Below are 17,715 nucleotides of genomic sequence, written 5' to 3'. Positions count from 1 at the left end.
CTATAATTAATTGTTAGTAAGAATTCAAAAAAGTTGGACATTCTCCCATAAGGTATCCATTTATTTATTAATATAATATTATTATTGTAAATTGTAAAATTATTGTGTTTAAGTTTAATATCAGTAGCTGAACCCCAAATACAACTGGTGTGGTATATAGGCACCAGGGCCGCGTTAAGGGTCTGTGGAGCCCTGGGCAAACCCAAAAGCAGTGCCCCCTTTTTTCCTTGTGCAGGCAGGCGGTGGTTGAGGGGCAGGGATCAGTCTAGTAGAGATTCGAGTGGTTAGTTACATTGATATCACAATTGCATACAAACTGAACTACCTTAATGCTCTTTACTTATTTAACTATATGGCTTAAATTTGTTAAGGGAACGGCTAAAATTATTAGAAAGTCTTTTTTTTTTTCAGGCAACACTTGACTTGTAGAACTACTGCTTCAATAAGTTTCCAGTCTAAAAATTTAACAGATTGTAAAAGTATATTTATTTTTTTATAGTTTTTACTATAATTTAACCTAGAGGTCATCCAGTGGTCGAAAACTCGACCAAAAGTATGTAATGAACATAATTGTAATGGTTCTTTATTTTCACCCCACGCTGTAAACAAAACATGTGATTGGAATTTTTCCATTTGTTTTGATTTTCAGTGAGTTCGTCGTTGTTAAACAACTTCTTGATCAGCATTGTAACGTGAGGTGTTATTAAATATTTACGGAAAGTAAATAAAAGAAACGTGTTATAACACTTAAAACATATAGTAGGAATCAATCCTGCTTATCAAAACAACGCTATTGTTGGGAGCTCAGCGATGCAGGCGGACCGGGAATACCGCCCTCCCCTCGCTGTTCCTAGAAATTCCGTGTCCTACTACAATTTGCATAAATTGAACCATAAGACTTGGATCATCATGCGAAGGCTCATTTTGTTCGTCTGAGAAAGAGGAATAAAAACATCTTTGAGTAAACGCTCTAGGATTTACCGTTAGCGAGTTATCCAAATCAGGCCATTATGTTGTATAAGAGACTCTTTGAAATGATAACTCGGTAACGGGAAATCGTAGAGCGTTCACTCAAAGTTGTTTTTATTCCTCTTTCTAGGAATTTCTAGGAACAGCTTTCTAGGAATGTCTTTCTATTCTAACAGTAGGCCTATGCATAGATTTTACCTGTGATTCACACGAGCTGAGAAAAAAGGTTTTAAATAAACATGCTTGTCTATTAATATATAGATAAAGGTTTTAGCAAAGTATATTTTTCAGAGTTGGGTATAATAAAAGGATTATAAATGAAAATTTGAACTACCATATGGCAATTAAACAATAGCCTGAATTATATATGTTGTTCGTACGTTTTTTGTATTTACTAAACAGTATCTCTAAGAGTAGTTCTGAGATGAAGAGTCACATTAAATCACTCCTGCTAGTCACCCCATCTGCAAGGATTTTCTGAATAAAATAAACTGGTTTTCGTCATGCTGGTGCATACCGCTATCAATATTGTAATGTTTTTACTTATTTCCATCAACCTTAAGAGTATTCTCATGTATTTAAAAAACATTATATCAAACAACACTTTTATTTCACAGTTAATAAACAATTACATAATGGGTAACAAACATCGGTATGCTATGATGCCATCTTGAGACCAATTCTGAAGATACGAATTATTGAGACAACAGGTCTGAAGAGACACCATAAAAGAGGACCAAAATAAATTACGTTAAATAATTTGTACATTTTTGGAAAATGAGAGAGTTGTTTGATGTAAAAAGTGGTGTTTTAAGAACCGGTACATATTAATAACAAATGTGCAAAGATCATTATGATGATAATTATGGTGAACTTATGGGTCATGTTCAACGTTTGGGAGAGGGAATTTCAGTCATTTCCAGGGCCGTCCAAACCTGGCTACACCACTGTATTCAATATTGATAATATCCATGGCTTGGCCTGTAGGGTTTCTTAGGCCGCAGGACAGGTTTCATTGCCGGTTTTGGCAGGAATTTGGTTGGCAGTTCTCTTTCCAGGATTTCTAATATTTTTTCAGCCATAGCTTCTGGCATTCCTGGGGGATAGATCTCAATCAACGCCGGATCACGCATTCTTCTATATACTTCCACCATTCTAAAAGCATAAACGAGAAGGTTTAATGACTAATCTCTATCATTGGTAGGCCAAAGCATAGATAAAACATACTCCCTTAGTAGATTTTCCATCCTTATGGAACAGCTGGAGCCAATTTTATTGTTAGTTCTGTCCAACACACTGTAGAGGTTGTGTTTTGTTTACAGTTTCTTGTTATATTTGTCATTAAAACCTTGTTAAACCAAATAAAACGATCTAATAATCATAGGCAATAACTTGGCCCCTAGTTATATAACCAAACAGTAAAACACAAATTATGAAATTAACCCTCAAATTATAGAAACAAGATTTCGTCTACACTAGCGATCAGTGTCACCGGACATGAGCTAGACACGAAAAAAGGGCTTCAAAATTTACAATGGGATGAGAAGTCCCCTAGTTGGTTTAAAATACCTAACTTCGTATGGTCGCCATTTCAATGAAAAGTATTTAAGTATTAGTCTATGGCCAAAACATACATTAAAAGAAGATAAAAAGGTTTAATCAATATCATCAGCACATTTAAGAATACAAGCAGGCTCCAGATTTTGAGATGAGAAGTGTAGTAAGTCAATAGCACAAGTTAACTATAAAACAGCAAACTTCTGCAGAATTCTTGCATGTATACAGACTCGGGTAACATTTAGGGTGTAAGAAGATGCTATCTAAATAGCTATAATCATCAATCTTCTTCCATCTCAAAAAATAAGTAGACGGCATTCAACAAATCAGAACTGAAATAGTTAAGTGACTCTGATCTTTCACTAATACTTACTTCAAGGTTAAAGGGTTATGGATGTGCTCTTTTGTTGTACTTTCGTTGTGAACTCCTGGATTTAGAGCCCCATTGAGGAAAAATATGTAGTCCGGTCTTAAAAGATCTTTGGGGAATTCATAAACTACAGATTTTGCTGGAACTATTCCTTCAAAACTTCTCGCCATCACGTAAACTGCTTGGTCATGCCAGTATCTAGAACCACATTCCAAATCAAATAAAGTAACTTCATTGAGGTAAAATAAAATCCTTTTACTAAATGAGTTAAGATCAAGTGGTAAGTGTACAAATTTAATTTCTGTTTTTTTTACCTGCGACACTTGATAGTACTGCAGTATTGCAGTTCGGAGATGTTTGTGGTTAATAATCAGCCCCTATTTAAAATAATTCTCTATACAGTAATTGGATAACAGGTACAGTTATGTAATGTAAATTACAACCTTATACACAACGGTACTACCCCCAAAGCTGTAAAAATTACGGTTAAAATATTATTGGAATTTTTGTGATTTTATAAAATATCAGCAATGCCCACCGTTTACCCGTTTATAAAATGAGGGTTGTTGGTAAGCTAATGGAGAAAAGAATGGGCCAGTTTTGGATTTTATTTTATTTGTTAAGAAAAAGATCAAGGTTAATTACTAGAAGGATCCGGAATATCGAAGTCTGAATTGTTGAGGTTTTACGTTTTACTGTAATTCCAGGACTTTTTGTAGCAGCTGTGAAAGACTTACTTTGAAAGAAACAACTAACTTTATTCATAGACCGTACATGTTTGTAATTACAGAATGGATGAAACAAAATTTACCTTTCTATTATAACTGGTGCAGTCATGCAATAATACATCGCTGTGTAAGCTCCGATGTATTTGGAGAGTGAGTAGAAGTTCTTCTTCAAGACATCACTGTTCAAATATTTTCTCAGTTTGTTTATGTTTCGGTTTGGGAGCTGAAACCTCCTCCCGTGCAAAGCATCAGCCACAATCTTTGTGACTTTTGTTTTGCCTGTAAAATTAGGTTTATCAGATTAATTACCTACTTATTTAAAACACTTGTTAATTAAAGAAAGGATATGGTTTTTTTGTGAATGCAAACAGATAGGATTGAATATTTAATTTCCAACAAGAATTTCAGAGAAGAATTTGCCAAAGCAAACTATTCAATAGAATTTGAACTATTCTCTCTTTTTATGAGGTGTTGTGTCTGCATCATACTTTTAGTCTAGGTAGTAAAAGCAGTACAAAAGTTCTCTGATGGGGCATGATGATGACTTGTGTGACTGGTCAAAATTAGTCGTCAATGTAACATTTTTTATTTATAAATATTAAAAAGATTTTGGTCATTAGATATGGCAATATTTCATCCTATATCCATACAAAATTTAGAAATTTTGGAATAAGATACTTTATACTATTTTGTCGTTTTCCTTGGACTTTTTAAAATCTACCTAAAAATAGAACCATTAAATAACTTATTCACGTTAAGAACTTTGTTTATAAATAGATATAACATATAAACAAGAGCAATACAGTTAAACTAACCCATATTTAGTTACCATGATTGAAAAAGCCTTCTATAACAATAATTGGATGTCTTATTGGCGCTTCTGGAAGAAACTGGGGCGCAATTTGTTTTACTTCTTGAAATTTTGTCAGAAGAATTTGTACGGGTTCATTGTTGTAATACTGTAAGCAAATGAACAAAAAAAGCTACAATTCATATAAATTATTCATTTAAATTAGCAGGTTAAAATATAAAATTATATGAAAATAAGTACCGTATTTAAAGAGCCAAATCTAAAGAAATTTGATTTTTGTTCTTATAAAACTTACTAAGAGAATTTTAATAAAAATCGGCATACCATGGGATCTTGCAGTACTTTAAGCACCGCTTGGACATCATAGTGGACTCCAAATTCATATAGACGTTTCCTCAACTCATCTGAAATTGGATTAAAAGGATTTAATAGACTTCTCTGTTGGATCTGAAAATCCCATAAATGATTCTTTCAAAAATATAATTTTCACCACATATCATAGCTGAGTGATCATGTAACGATAGCTTGACAATCAAAAGATCTTTTGATGATCCTATGAGTAAAGTCAGTAGCTTTTTGATGATTTGAAAATGAGCCCAGCTCTCCTTAATCAATGGGTTCTTAATACATAAGCCAAAGAAACGGTTGATCTAACGCTCCTTATACTAAACGGTTTTACCGGTGTCTATGTTTCTTTCACATTATACAGTTTCCGACACAAGTAATATACAGTGTCCAATTGACAAGCCAGATTGTGAACATAAAACCGTGCAACAGCTGATCTCACTCATCAACAACTGATTTGCACTGGTTGGTAATCTCCCATTCGACAAAAATTGTGCAGTGGAAGGTTGCATTTAACTACATGCACTAGTGAACCACGGTCACAGAGCTACAACCGTCCGATTCAGTGCCAGTGGACGGCTGCAAGACAATACGGTTTTCTGCAATTGCCCTAACCTTGTAGTCTGAAAGCTCTCATGCTGTTCTTAACACTACAAAAATAATTTACTCGTCCTGTTTTTTAACCGTACGGCAAAAACCGTATACTTTAGTGTGAAAGGAACTTACGACAAAGCTACCTAAGACATGCCAGCTTTAATACAGATTTGTGTTAAAATATGTCAAGTGGTGTCCAAATCATGATTATGATTTCTTAACAGCACTGTATTTTAGCTTTGACTATCAATGCAGTTTCATAATCTGACAACTTAAGTTAATTATATTCTTGAATATTTGTAAGAGTAAATTTGCAATCTTCTTTACATAAGCAATAAACTGAATTGGTCCAAATGTTAACCGGTCAAAAAGGATATAAGTCACTAACCATCCGAAATATGCAGAAGTTGGGTTGAAGTACAGTTGTCAAATGGAACTAAATCTGGCAATCCATCCAAACATGACACAACATTAGCTTGAAGAATACCAAGGACTAAAGTGAAGGTTAAAAGATACTTTTTAAATGGACCATTAAAATAAATCTTACATCCAACACAAAATCCGTCAGAGAAATAAACACCCATTATGTTATGTTGATAAGCATCAGTGATTAAATATTGTGGCAATATTTTTACTGTTGAACGATTATATTGATTGAATTCATTGATAATTATTTTAAGTAGTTTATTGCATCCAAAATTTAATAAGACTTAAATCTTTGCAACATTTTAAATTATTTGTGGGGTAATGATTTAACTACTACAAATACACATTTTACAAACCCAATTTACAATTCATGGGGGCAACCTTACAGTCACAAGCACAGAGTTTACTGCAGTTTTTATTTAAGTTACAAATTAATTCTTGTTACTTTATACAATCCACAGGGCTGATAAAATCTATTAAGCCCATAAATATATTTATATTATTTAACAGTGTTGGAGCCTCTTTTTAACTGTTGAATGGATAATGTTAGGTAGGTATTAGAAACATTACCCTTTCTCAAAATAAAAAATAAATTATTGAAAAATAGCAACTTATTTATCCACAACTTAACATTTAAAAAAGTTAATTTACATTAAAAGATACCGTAAATAATTTATGAACACATTTACAGAAGTTGGAAAACATAAAAAACTGGAGGTTTTCATCCCAACAAATGGCTTTATTTAAACTTTCTTCTGCCAAAAAATTTAAGTTAATTCAGTTAAAAATAGTTTAGGTTAAGTTAATTTAAATTAAGTAAAATTTAAGATAATTCATCCTCATTTCTATAGAAGAAAATTATTAACATAATGCAACAAGTACGAAGTACATTCGAATGTACCTATCCATAAATAAGTGTCCATCATATAATTATTGTATATGCTATTTTTGGTTTACATAATGAACTGCTCTTATAAAGATTAGTTACTAAATGAATATGATTTATCAGTCATTATGTTTCGAGACTTCATTCGAATATACAGGGGCATAGGTGTCTATAGAATTGTTCTCTTTTTAGTTTTAACAAACTCTCTGTTGAATTCATGGTTCATTTTGGGAGAAGGAATGCCAAAATTTATAGGACCTGATTTTGATTATGAATTGGCTTCAGATGGTAAGAGACATTAGTAGTGTACAATAATTGAGCTATAGAACTGTAGTAGGAATAGTTATCAAGTATTTTTTTTTTAATAAAAATAAAGTATTTGAAAAGGTAAATTATTTAACATTTGCTGTAAAATAAAACTGAATTATTGAAGAAGGGTTAAAATAGTTAGGACTAAACAATATTGAAATACAAAATTGTAAGAATTTAATACAAACTGTGTAATATTACTGTGTGACATATGGGTATCTGAAAATAATTATACTAATATTATAAATGTGAAGGTGTGTGTTTGTTTGTTTCAAGTTCAACCACACATTAACTACTGGTCGGATTGAGCTGAAATTTGGTATGATGATAGCTTAGTTCCGATTAACATACAGACATACACTCTCATCTCATAATCTCTCTCACACTCTCGTCCTTTTGGGCTTCGCCCCAGTGGCTCTGGAGATTCCCATGTTAACCAGTATTATTACAGTTTGATTACAAGTTGTGAATTAATTGCTCTTTGTGAATTTGTGATACTGTTGTGTAATTACAAATTTTGTAATTTACTTTTTCCTATTGTTTAGGTTTAGTGGTAGAACATTAATATGGCTATGGTAGATGTTTTATACCATATCAAACCGTAAATTAACAGAACCTAATTTTCTCAAACCATGTCCTCTCCTATTGCAAACGCAAAATAAGATTATAATTGCAATAATAATTTTATACCTACGCCAACCCCGTACGAAGGACGGGTACTCTGCTAGTATTGTTAATTTAGGCCTCATTATAGAGACACAGGAAAAAAGGTAAAAAATATTTGTTCAAGTTTTATCTTTGGATTTATAATAGAGAGTCTATTGATGAATACAATTGTATCAATATAAATAGGTACAGTATTTTTACAAAAATATGAAACTATAAATTCTCTTCCAGTAAAACAATTAATTAACAGGGCAACATTTGATAATAAATGTTCAAAATAAAAATTTTTTAAAGGTTGAAAAAAGTAATAGTTTAGTGGTTTCAAAGATTATAATGTAGTTTTAATAATCTCTATCAATTGTAATTCTATGAATTACAGTACTTTTGTCAAACCCATGAAATATCGGCAGTGTTTATAAATTATTATTTGTATTTACTGGTGTGAGTGCTAAATTGTAATAGTTTTTACCGCTTTATGCACAGCAGTTTATTGATTCCTTTTTTTATTGCAGATGAACTCAAGCAGTATTTACAACGGTATGGTGTCCATTACAGCCTTAACACAATTCTAAACATGCTGGAGCCAGAGGTTAGTATGGTTAACAGGTTACAATACAAAGCATTTAGTTATTAAAAGGGCAATGAACAAATACATACCATAAACTGAAATCTCATTATGTGAAAACAGCTGAAATATTCATCCTGTACAGCATAAACAATGTTATTGTTTGAGTAATAAAAGGGTCTATAAACAAAAACAATACATAAACTGACATCTCAATCAGTGAAAACAGCTGAAATATTTATCCTGTGCAGCAATGTTTGATTATAGTCGGGACCACGTAAGTTTGCAGTTGAGGGAGGAGCCTATTTACCATATGGGTTTGAATGAACCAATGAGAACCGTGCGGTGTTGCCAAATCTGTTAATACCAGCTGATTTTAATATATTGCTTAGTATATTTTAATTAGTGTTGTCAACGGGCGATGTGGCAACGTCGCACTAGCCTTGTCTTGTGATTGGCTGCCACCAACTGCAAACTTACGTGGTCCCGACAACTGGCCACAGCTGTTTCTGAGTCAGCTTGTCATTGTTCGCGCACCACTGTGCCTCTCAGGTCGTACGGCCAGCACTGCTGGCCATTGTGGTTTCTCTGTTAGGTTGGTCACCATTCTGCTAACCCAGCTACACCACCTTGTATCAAGTATTTTGTTTTTGTCAATAATAGTAAGGGATAAGGTTTTACACATTGAAACTAAAAACAATTTCAAATAAGAATTAATTTGAACTTGAACTCACAGACACAGCTGTTAATAATTAACACAGCTGTTATATAATTATTATATATATATATGAATTTGAACGGATGGTGTTTTCGGTCTAGGTACCTCAAAACGAAAAAGTAAATCGGTCCCGGGTTCAGGTCTCATCATGAGTACTACGGTAATAGCTTATTCCCTATATGGGAAATTCGCTAATATGAAAAACAAATTTAAAGTAGATCCCAACATGGATATTCAGTAGTTTTAAATCTTATTAGCAAATAAGCTGTGAAGTTTCTCCTGTAAAAAGAAGAAAATAACCAAAGTAGGGACTATTTTTGTTTCAAAATATTTTACTTCTGTTAGAGTACAAAAGATAAGACGATCCAAATTCTACTGGGAAAGTTCTACCAGGACAAACTCAAGGCTCCCAGCTCCATTCCTCCTCCACTCTTCAGACACCCTATCATATCCATAGATGGATTCTTCACACACGGTAACTACAAATTGGTTAGTGTATTGTGATCTTCTTGTAATTTAGGTATCATCAATAATAATACAGGGTGAGTTTCAGAGTTTCTACTGACGCCCATAACTTCGCCAGTGGATTCTAGTGATCAAAAGGATAAAAAAGTTAAGATAAACCCTAGTCCCACTCCGAACCATTTGGTCGTAATTGAGAAATTTGTGTTTTCAAAAAAATATTCGACTTTGTCTCACAATTTACTATATAAAAATAAAACCAATTAACATAGTGATTTATATTTAAAAATTATTCGAAAGGGCATTAAATTTGCTATAAAACAAAGTTTACATGTAAAAATATTTCATTTCATACATCGGTTCCTAACCGAATTAAAATAGAAAATATGGTATATAATTATTTAGGTTAAGTTTAAAGACCCTTTTTCTTACTTTATTCTGGTGCCACGCAATGTCCAACTAGATAAAAAACTTCCTCATTGAATAAGCTTTAAATTGATATGCAATTTTTAATTGTTGTAGGTAGAAATGACAGAAATCTACATAAAGATCCAATATTCAATTTAAAAAAATATTATGGAAATCCAATATTGGATAGAAGGTTTTTTTGTCATAGAATGCTAGGCACGAGCCCGGAATTGTTTTTCACATTACTTCGCTTCAGGTTAGACCTAGGGGTTACGGCATTATCACTTAGATAAAAGCCATTGGTGATTTGGCGGGATTTGAACCCGGGACGCTCTAACCACTAGACCAGCTCACCAACTTTAGCTTAAGAAGATAAATCCCACACAATCAAGCATTTCAAATAGCTACTCTGGCTATTGGAGTGGTTGACAGTGAAATGTGATATGGTAAATTTTCTCTATATTATATTTCAATGTGTGTTCCCAAAAACATCTGATTCCAAAACTTAACTTCCATATTCAACCATAATCTTTTCCTCACATTTATTTTGGCAACAATGTCGCCTTTTTCATATCATTGTCAAGAATGTGTGAAGCTTGTTATTCTTGTCAAAGATCTAAAGAAGGCAACAAGTTGGCCAAAACAATTAATTGTCATCCACTCATAGAGAAGGTTCGTCATAAATCACTAGACAGAATCAGGTGAAACTACCTTTTATTTATGTATCTTCTTTGAGTTCTACGTCAATTGTATCCATTCGTACAACAACATTCGTGCAACTTAACCATACAAAATATATTTATTTTAATGTTGGTGTTTGTAGGCAACACTGGGACACCAACCCAAAATCACTGCCTTGGGTTAACAGTTCGTCAGGGTACCGATTGAGCTACTAAATCACCAACATAAATTGAGTGTTGTTTTGATTGTTTAAATGGCTATTTTAATAAAATTATTGTAGCTAGGTATCTGGGAAAAGTCAGAGGCTTTTATAGTTCAAAATTGGACCCACCTTTCCTTGATCTGGATGTTATTGAATAGTCCTGACCAAAGAGCCAGCAAATCTTTGTCATTATAGATTCTTCAACTCATTCAAAACTCATCTACTGGTATGTCAGTGTCATATACATCTAATCTAATCTAATTATGAAGGGAGAACCAAGGTGGCCAAGATGGTAGCATCTGCGCTGAACGGGCGTAGAATGCTGATGCCAACACGACACATTGCCAGGCTGAGGGGGTACATCACTGATGAGACACTGCGGAAACAATACTACGCTCTGGCCAAGTACATGGGGGCCAACATGGCAACACTGTACTGCCGTACTGCCCCTGTCATACTGGAGCGGTGAGTAAATACAGTGCCACAACTGTGTAGCTGAGTAGTTATATTACTCACCCTCAAATATGAAGTTTGCTGGTTTGATCCAGAGCGTATCAATTTTGACACCTTGTTCTTTGGCTTTGGGCTATCAGCTAACGGATGCATCCAACAAAAGGTCAGCGTGCAGCGGAATCAAGAGCTTAATTTTAATTATCTCTGAAAAAATGTAAAATGCCAATTCAGAAATGCACAAACACCAATAAAATGAAACTAGCCGTCAACACACGCTGAAAGAGTGTGCTGACAATCTTTCTTTAATTTAAAAAGTAGCTGGTGTTCCACTTTAGATTAGCTCCACACAAATGTCACCTATACCTACTGTATTTTACAACTTAGCTACTGTATTAAGTCTTTGTGATTTGATTGTGTGTGTGTGTGTGTGTTTAGAAGTATGATATTTCTATCTTAATTTGTAGGTACTGGCATGATCAAGTTGCATATGTGATAGCTAAAAGCTTTGAAAGCAAAATTTCAAGTAACTCTAGTATATATGACTTCCCTAAGGATCTGCTTGTTCCCGATTTGATGTTTTTTGTGACTGGAGCTCTTGATCCGAAAGAGTACAACGAGTCAACAGTAGTGAATCATATCAATAATGAGATGGCTTTAAGGTAAGTTTTCAAAAACCACTTTTTTATAATATTTGTCTTATCTTATATACTAAAAAACTTTTGCAAAACTTACGACAGCTAGCCTGGCCATACTACTGGACCAAATTACACGTGGTTGGTGCCAAATGAAAGATATATATCCTGTAGATGTGCAGAATCCCTTTATAAATATTAAAATAGGCAAAATAGCACAAAAAATTAATTTTAAATTAAAAAAAAAGTTTACATAGGGCCATGGTGTCATGTTGGTGACAAAATAACAAAAAAAATACAAACAGAAAATAAAAAAAAATTGAAGAAATTCCAATCACATGTTTTATTTACAGTGTGGGGTGAAAATAGAGAAGTTTGCACAATACGTACTTTTGGTTGAGTTTTTGACCACGGGGCTTGCACTAGTATAGATCTATAAAACATTTGAATTTTATATATTTTATTGATTATCAAAAGAAATTGTCATAAATAAGACTAAAGTGTACAGTATAGTTTCAAAAACAATGTTAAATAACATTTTTTAATGAAAAAAAGAATTATCTGGACCGGTTTCAACTAACTTTCAAACACCCATGCAAACCCATTTTGGTTCATTCTGGCTTATTTGATATGTTACACTAGAATGTAATAATGACTTCTATTTAAATTAAGAAGTTTTAATTTTGAATTTAAAAAACAATGGCACTGCAGACTGTTGTCCCTTCTAACACAATGTCGTGCCGAGACAAAAGTGGTACCACCACCACCACTGTTGGCTAACCGAAACAGCTGTTGCACTAATTTATAATGGACAGTATAGGCTATTTTTACGTTTATACTTTTGTTCTGTTTAACCTGGGGCCCATTTCATAATAAAGTACAAACTAATATTATTAGTAAATCAGCTGATTGCCCAATGCAAATCTAATGGAAATTACAAGTTGTAACTTGTAACCTGTAGTTTATTATGAAATGGGCCCCTGGTCTGCAATTACCGGCTATTGCCTGTACCTGGCAACATTAGCCTGTTGCAATAGGCATGCCATTGTGAAGCTGCCACAGAACCAACACCGCCTTGTATCGGAGGAGAATGTGCTGTTATGGACTAAGATATCAAGATCAAGTCCACCGTCTTATAAAGAAGAAGAAAATGTATTATTACATACCGGTAGCTATTTTAAAATAAATATTTTGGTTGATTATTGTTTTGTTATAATTTTATGTTTAATGAATTAGTAATATAAATCAAATAGATTGTGTGTGGTTTTCAGGATTGCCGAAGCTTCAAGGAAAATCAGACCAAAACCAATAGAAATCGGTCCACCGAGCCTTCCTTCAACAATGGTTAAAAAAATATTGGCTGTAGTGGATCAGTTCAGACACAGATTCTTGTCCAAGCCTCTACATAGACCTAACTGGCGAAACAACTGACAGCTGTTCCATTTTTTTATTTCACTACTAAACATATGGTACCTCATGGCATTGAATTCAAATATTGAAGCAGACATCTCAGCTTCATGACACGCTGTAGCCAGTCTTATTATAATACAATTTAACATGGATAGTTAAGCCACTCATTGAGTATGCTACAGTGGAAATTCTGGTTTCTCCCTTAGTTTTGGGTTTACGGTATTGGATACGGCATAAAAGATGCTTTAGTTTGCAATATGTTACAACATATTGACTCAGAATATGACTCCGAATATTGTACAAGCTCTCCTTTAGTCTTGGTTAAAAAGACTGTATATTTGACAGAAAACCGAAATTTTCATCAGACTTATGGACAACACTGCTAAATATCTCATAAATTAAAAATAAATATAGAAAGCCATAACGCCCGTAACTAATTTTATGTTTGAAAACTGTATGTTACTATAAGTTTTGTATTCTGTAATAAAAAATATTCAAAATGAGTCATAGGTGTTGTTTTATTTCTTTTACATGGGCTCCTAATAGTCAATGCTACTGCTAAATAAATATTTTTAATTACTTTGTATACAAACTTTGTACAACTGAGCTCTCAGAAAATCGTCAATTTCCAATTTAGCTAAACTTATGATTTTGCCTGTCCTAAAAATTAACTTACATCCCTTAAGCCGGGTTTTACACTATGTAGCAAAATCTATATAGCACATTTGTGTAACATCTAGCAATGTTATATGACATTTGATAGAAGTATAAAAAGTAACTTCACAAAAGTGCTATATAACACTGCTATATATAGCAGATTCTGCTATATATAGCAAAAATTGTGCTCTCCATTGGGATTTGGTAAAGATCAAAAGAAACAACACACAACAATAAACACAAACAAACAAATGAAGATTCTGTTTAGCTCAGCTTTACGGTTTGGTTTTGTCTCAATCATGAATGTTGTGGGTGAACTGGAAAATGCCACTTTTGGTACTTGTAGTGGAATACTTGGTGTTTTTAGATGCCAAGCAGAAAAGAGCAATTAGATGCCTACCAAGGACCAAGAAAGCTGTTGAGGGTCTTCAGACGTTAAAATTCTCTCTGCAATCTTATTATACATGTGAATTAATCCTATTTCTGCAATCACAGCACACCAGCCAAGACATCAGAGGACACACCAGCACAACACGTGGCAAACTTCAAATTTTGCCTGCCCCTGCTCCTCCAACACAATCTGTTTTAAAAGAAACCAGCATTCAATGGAGCTTTTTACAACCATTTGCCTGGACAGCTTAAAGACACAACCACTAACACACCTCAAGAACCAACTACAATTATAGCTTCAGCACAGACCATACTATCGGAATCTGAATTCCTGAACAACAGCGCCAAAGGAGCTACAAAAAATTCAAACTAAAGAAAAAATCTATAATACTGTACTTGTGTAATTGTAAGGTGCAATTATTATTATTGTTGATGCCTCTATTATTGTCAAGGAATATTATAATAAATCTTAATAATAATAATAATATCATGATCATCATCATTATCAAGCCCTGTTTTAGGCAAGTGGTCGTGGAAGAGCAACATGGATTTACATTGGGCAGATCTACAATCTCTAATTTACTGGTTTTCCAGGACTACATTTTGGAAGCATTTAGCATTGGAAATCAGGTGGATGCTATATACGTTGATTTCGCTAAAGCCTTTGACAAGGTCAGCCATAGCTACCTTCTTGCCAAGTTGCAGGGTTATGGAATTGTTGGGAATCTGTGGCAGTGGTTCGGTAGTTACTTACAGAATCGGACTTTAGCTGTAAAATATGGCTCTAACGTGTCAGCTTCCTTTATTGCCACGTCAGGTGTTCCTCAAGGCTCACTGCTAGGACCACTCTTATTTGTGCTGTTCATCAACGACATTGGTAAAAACTTGAGCGTTAGATATTCATTGTTTGCTGATGATGTCAAGCTATACCAGACAATAAGAACAGATGATGACTTTCGTTTGCTGCAGGCTTCGCTCCACCAACTCTCCAATTGGTGTGATTCAAACCTGATGGAAATAAATCCTTCCAAGTCCAAGCACATTACTTTTCATAGAACAAAATCTCCAATTGCTAAGGACCTGTACTTGGGTGGTGATCTCATTGAAAGGTGCAATATTGTGAGAGATCTTGGTGTGTATATGGATTCCTCTCTGAACTTCAGTACTCACATTGATGGTATTTGTTTAAGAGCATCAAGGATGATGGGTTTGGTCTTTAGGCTGGGAAAATTCGGTCTCAACACCCGGACTATGACATTGTTATACAAGTCATTAGTTAGACCGATCCTGGAATATGCTTCCTCGATATGGTCTCCATATCAGCTGGGACAAATTGATAAGCTTCAGTCAATACAGAGAAGATTCATAAGAATACTGGGAGTGAAGAATGGCTATGCCTACAGAGAGGTTCCTATTGCCGAGCTCGAAATCAACCTAAGTTTACCGTCTCTGTCTTCTAGACGCCTGATTGCTGATTTGGTATTTCTCTATAAGCTGATAAATGGAGTTACTGATTGCCCCTACCTGCTTCATCTGGTCAACTTCAGGACCCCTTCACCTACCAGAGCACAATGCCTTTTTGAGCTGAAACTCAGAAGCACTAACTACCTTCGTCATAGTCCTATTCCTAGAATGCTGAGAGCTGGTAACGAGGTCTGCAATCTGGTGGATTTCTTCTCGGACTCCTTGGGTACGTTTAGACGCTCAGTCCTCTACTTGGAGCAGTGATAGATGGAAAGTCTTCTTCAAGTACAGTACGAAGTGGCTGGGTCCGTTGGTGGTGGAATTGAGCTTCTGTGTAGTGCTGGGTGTTTGGTGGCTGAGTTAAAGGGCCACATCTAAGTGTTTGTGTTTTTTTTTAGTGGGGGCATGGTCTCCTCACTTTTCATAGTTTTCTTTTAATATAATGTAGTGTGTTTGTTATCTTTTGGTACCTGCGTTAAAGGGCTACACCAGTGTCTGTGAGGGCATGGTCTCCTCACTTTTCCTCCAAACACACTTCTCCTACTTATTATTGGTGCCATCTGTTCTGCTACTGTATTTTTAATCATGTAATATAATGCTGTAAATAATTATGTTATCTTTGAGTATCCTCTTTATTATCTGTTGCTATTGTATTGAATAATTGTCAATTTTTTTTGTAGTGCTTGCTTATTAAACTTGTAAATTACCTGTAAATACTTGTAAATAATGATTGATTCACAACCAAAAGTTACAAGTGCTGATACAGTCATGTTATTGTTATGTAATTTCCAATTTTCTATTTATATTTGTTGCTACTGCATTGAATATTATATTGTTATGGTTGTTTTGCTATGCATTTTAGAATTGTAAATTGTTATTCTTGTTATTGTTATTGTTTATTATTGTTATTGTTATTGTATTATCATCTTGATGTAGACAAATTTGTAAAATTGGTTTAACCGTGGGAAATAAATGAAATGAAATTATGACATTTGAACGCCACCTAGGTGTGTATTTTAACCCAAATATGAGTGAAGGATGAATGTAGATTGTTGTGAGATGTGTAACTTTATTACTGACTAAGATCAGCTGTCTCATAAGCCATCAGGACCATTTATTTAAAGCCTATTTATTTATTTATTATTTATAGTTTTTTTTATTTATCAGGGACAGCTGGGTCCAGTTTTAAACCATCAAAAAGCTACTGACTTTTCTTAGGATCGAACCAGCAACCTTTTGATCAATAGTAGTAAATAAAGAAATATTGTTTTATAGCAGAGTACCTGTCCTTCATACGGGGTTGGTATATAAATATAAAATGCTTATTGCAGTTATACTGAAGCTTTGCGTTTGCAATGGGGGGAACAAATTTTGATCAAATTCGCTTCTTAAAATTTACGGTATACTTTAGTATTACACATCTACCATAGCCATAATGTTCTACCACTTCACCTAAACAACAGAGAAAAAAATTATTAAAAATTTGCAAAATATCAAAAATTGTTCATGAAATTAAAAACATAAACATAGCTGTAAAGAGTCCAACTTTGGCAGTTCTCATTGCATATATCACAGTTTTTTGTTGTGGCTTAGTTCAAATAGTCAGTGGCTCAAATTAGCTGTTTTCATAAATGCAGAAAGAATTGTAGTGCTGCACCCTGTTGGTAAATCTTATTACTTTTAATGCTTTTGCAAACCATAGAACCAATTTTTTTAGTTGAAACAGCTGACTAAATCCTTTAATTCCCTTTAAATACGAGGCATGTTTTTTTAAGTAAGTACCATTTTAAAATTTCTCCGTTGCAGCGCTGCGATTGTCATTTTGGACACTTTCGCTGTATATGTGCATCTATTGGCAAGCCATAGCCGGAAATTCGACAACAATCGGCCGTGTTTACATCCGGTATCGAGCATTCAAAATGGTGCCGCCAATTGAGACTGCCGCCGACTGTGAAGTGCGCGCTTTAATTAGATTTTTAAGTGCTAAAGGTGTGAAAGCCATTGAAATGTAT

General features: G+C 34.1%; 2 protein-coding genes across 2 annotated transcripts; one reads left to right on the top strand and one right to left on the bottom strand.

Moving 5' to 3' along the window:
* Positions 1-174: 174 nt before the first annotated feature.
* LOC129003749 (UMP-CMP kinase 2, mitochondrial-like) lies at positions 175-5,946 on the bottom strand. The gene is made up of 7 exons (XM_054432044.1): positions 5,763-5,946; positions 4,760-4,839; positions 4,454-4,583; positions 3,708-3,903; positions 2,900-3,094; positions 1,951-2,124; positions 175-265 (listed from the first exon to the last, which is right to left on the bottom strand). Exons 2-7 carry the CDS (start codon positions 4,760-4,762, stop codon positions 175-177), a joined length of 789 nt encoding a protein of 262 aa, XP_054288019.1. The 5' UTR covers positions 4,763-4,839; positions 5,763-5,946.
* An 885-nt stretch (positions 5,947-6,831) lies between these two features.
* Positions 6,832-13,604, top strand: LOC129004261 (uncharacterized). Its single transcript, XM_054432776.1, has 6 exons — positions 6,832-6,974; positions 8,174-8,250; positions 9,290-9,419; positions 10,967-11,162; positions 11,615-11,809; positions 13,054-13,604. Exons 1-6 carry the CDS (start codon positions 6,926-6,928, stop codon positions 13,211-13,213), a joined length of 807 nt encoding a protein of 268 aa, XP_054288751.1. The 5' UTR covers positions 6,832-6,925; the 3' UTR covers positions 13,214-13,604.
* The last annotated feature ends 4,111 nt before the right edge of the window (positions 13,605-17,715 follow it).

This window comes from Macrosteles quadrilineatus, unplaced genomic scaffold (genome assembly GCF_028750875.1).
Source record: "Macrosteles quadrilineatus isolate MER2022 unplaced genomic scaffold, UCM_ALF_1.0 Scaffold_9__3_contigs__length_116548681, whole genome shotgun sequence".
Classification (NCBI taxonomy): Eukaryota; Metazoa; Arthropoda; class Insecta; order Hemiptera; family Cicadellidae; genus Macrosteles; species Macrosteles quadrilineatus.
The sequence above is the reverse complement of the archived record's forward strand: the minus strand, read 5'-3'. Positions and strand labels throughout refer to the sequence as shown.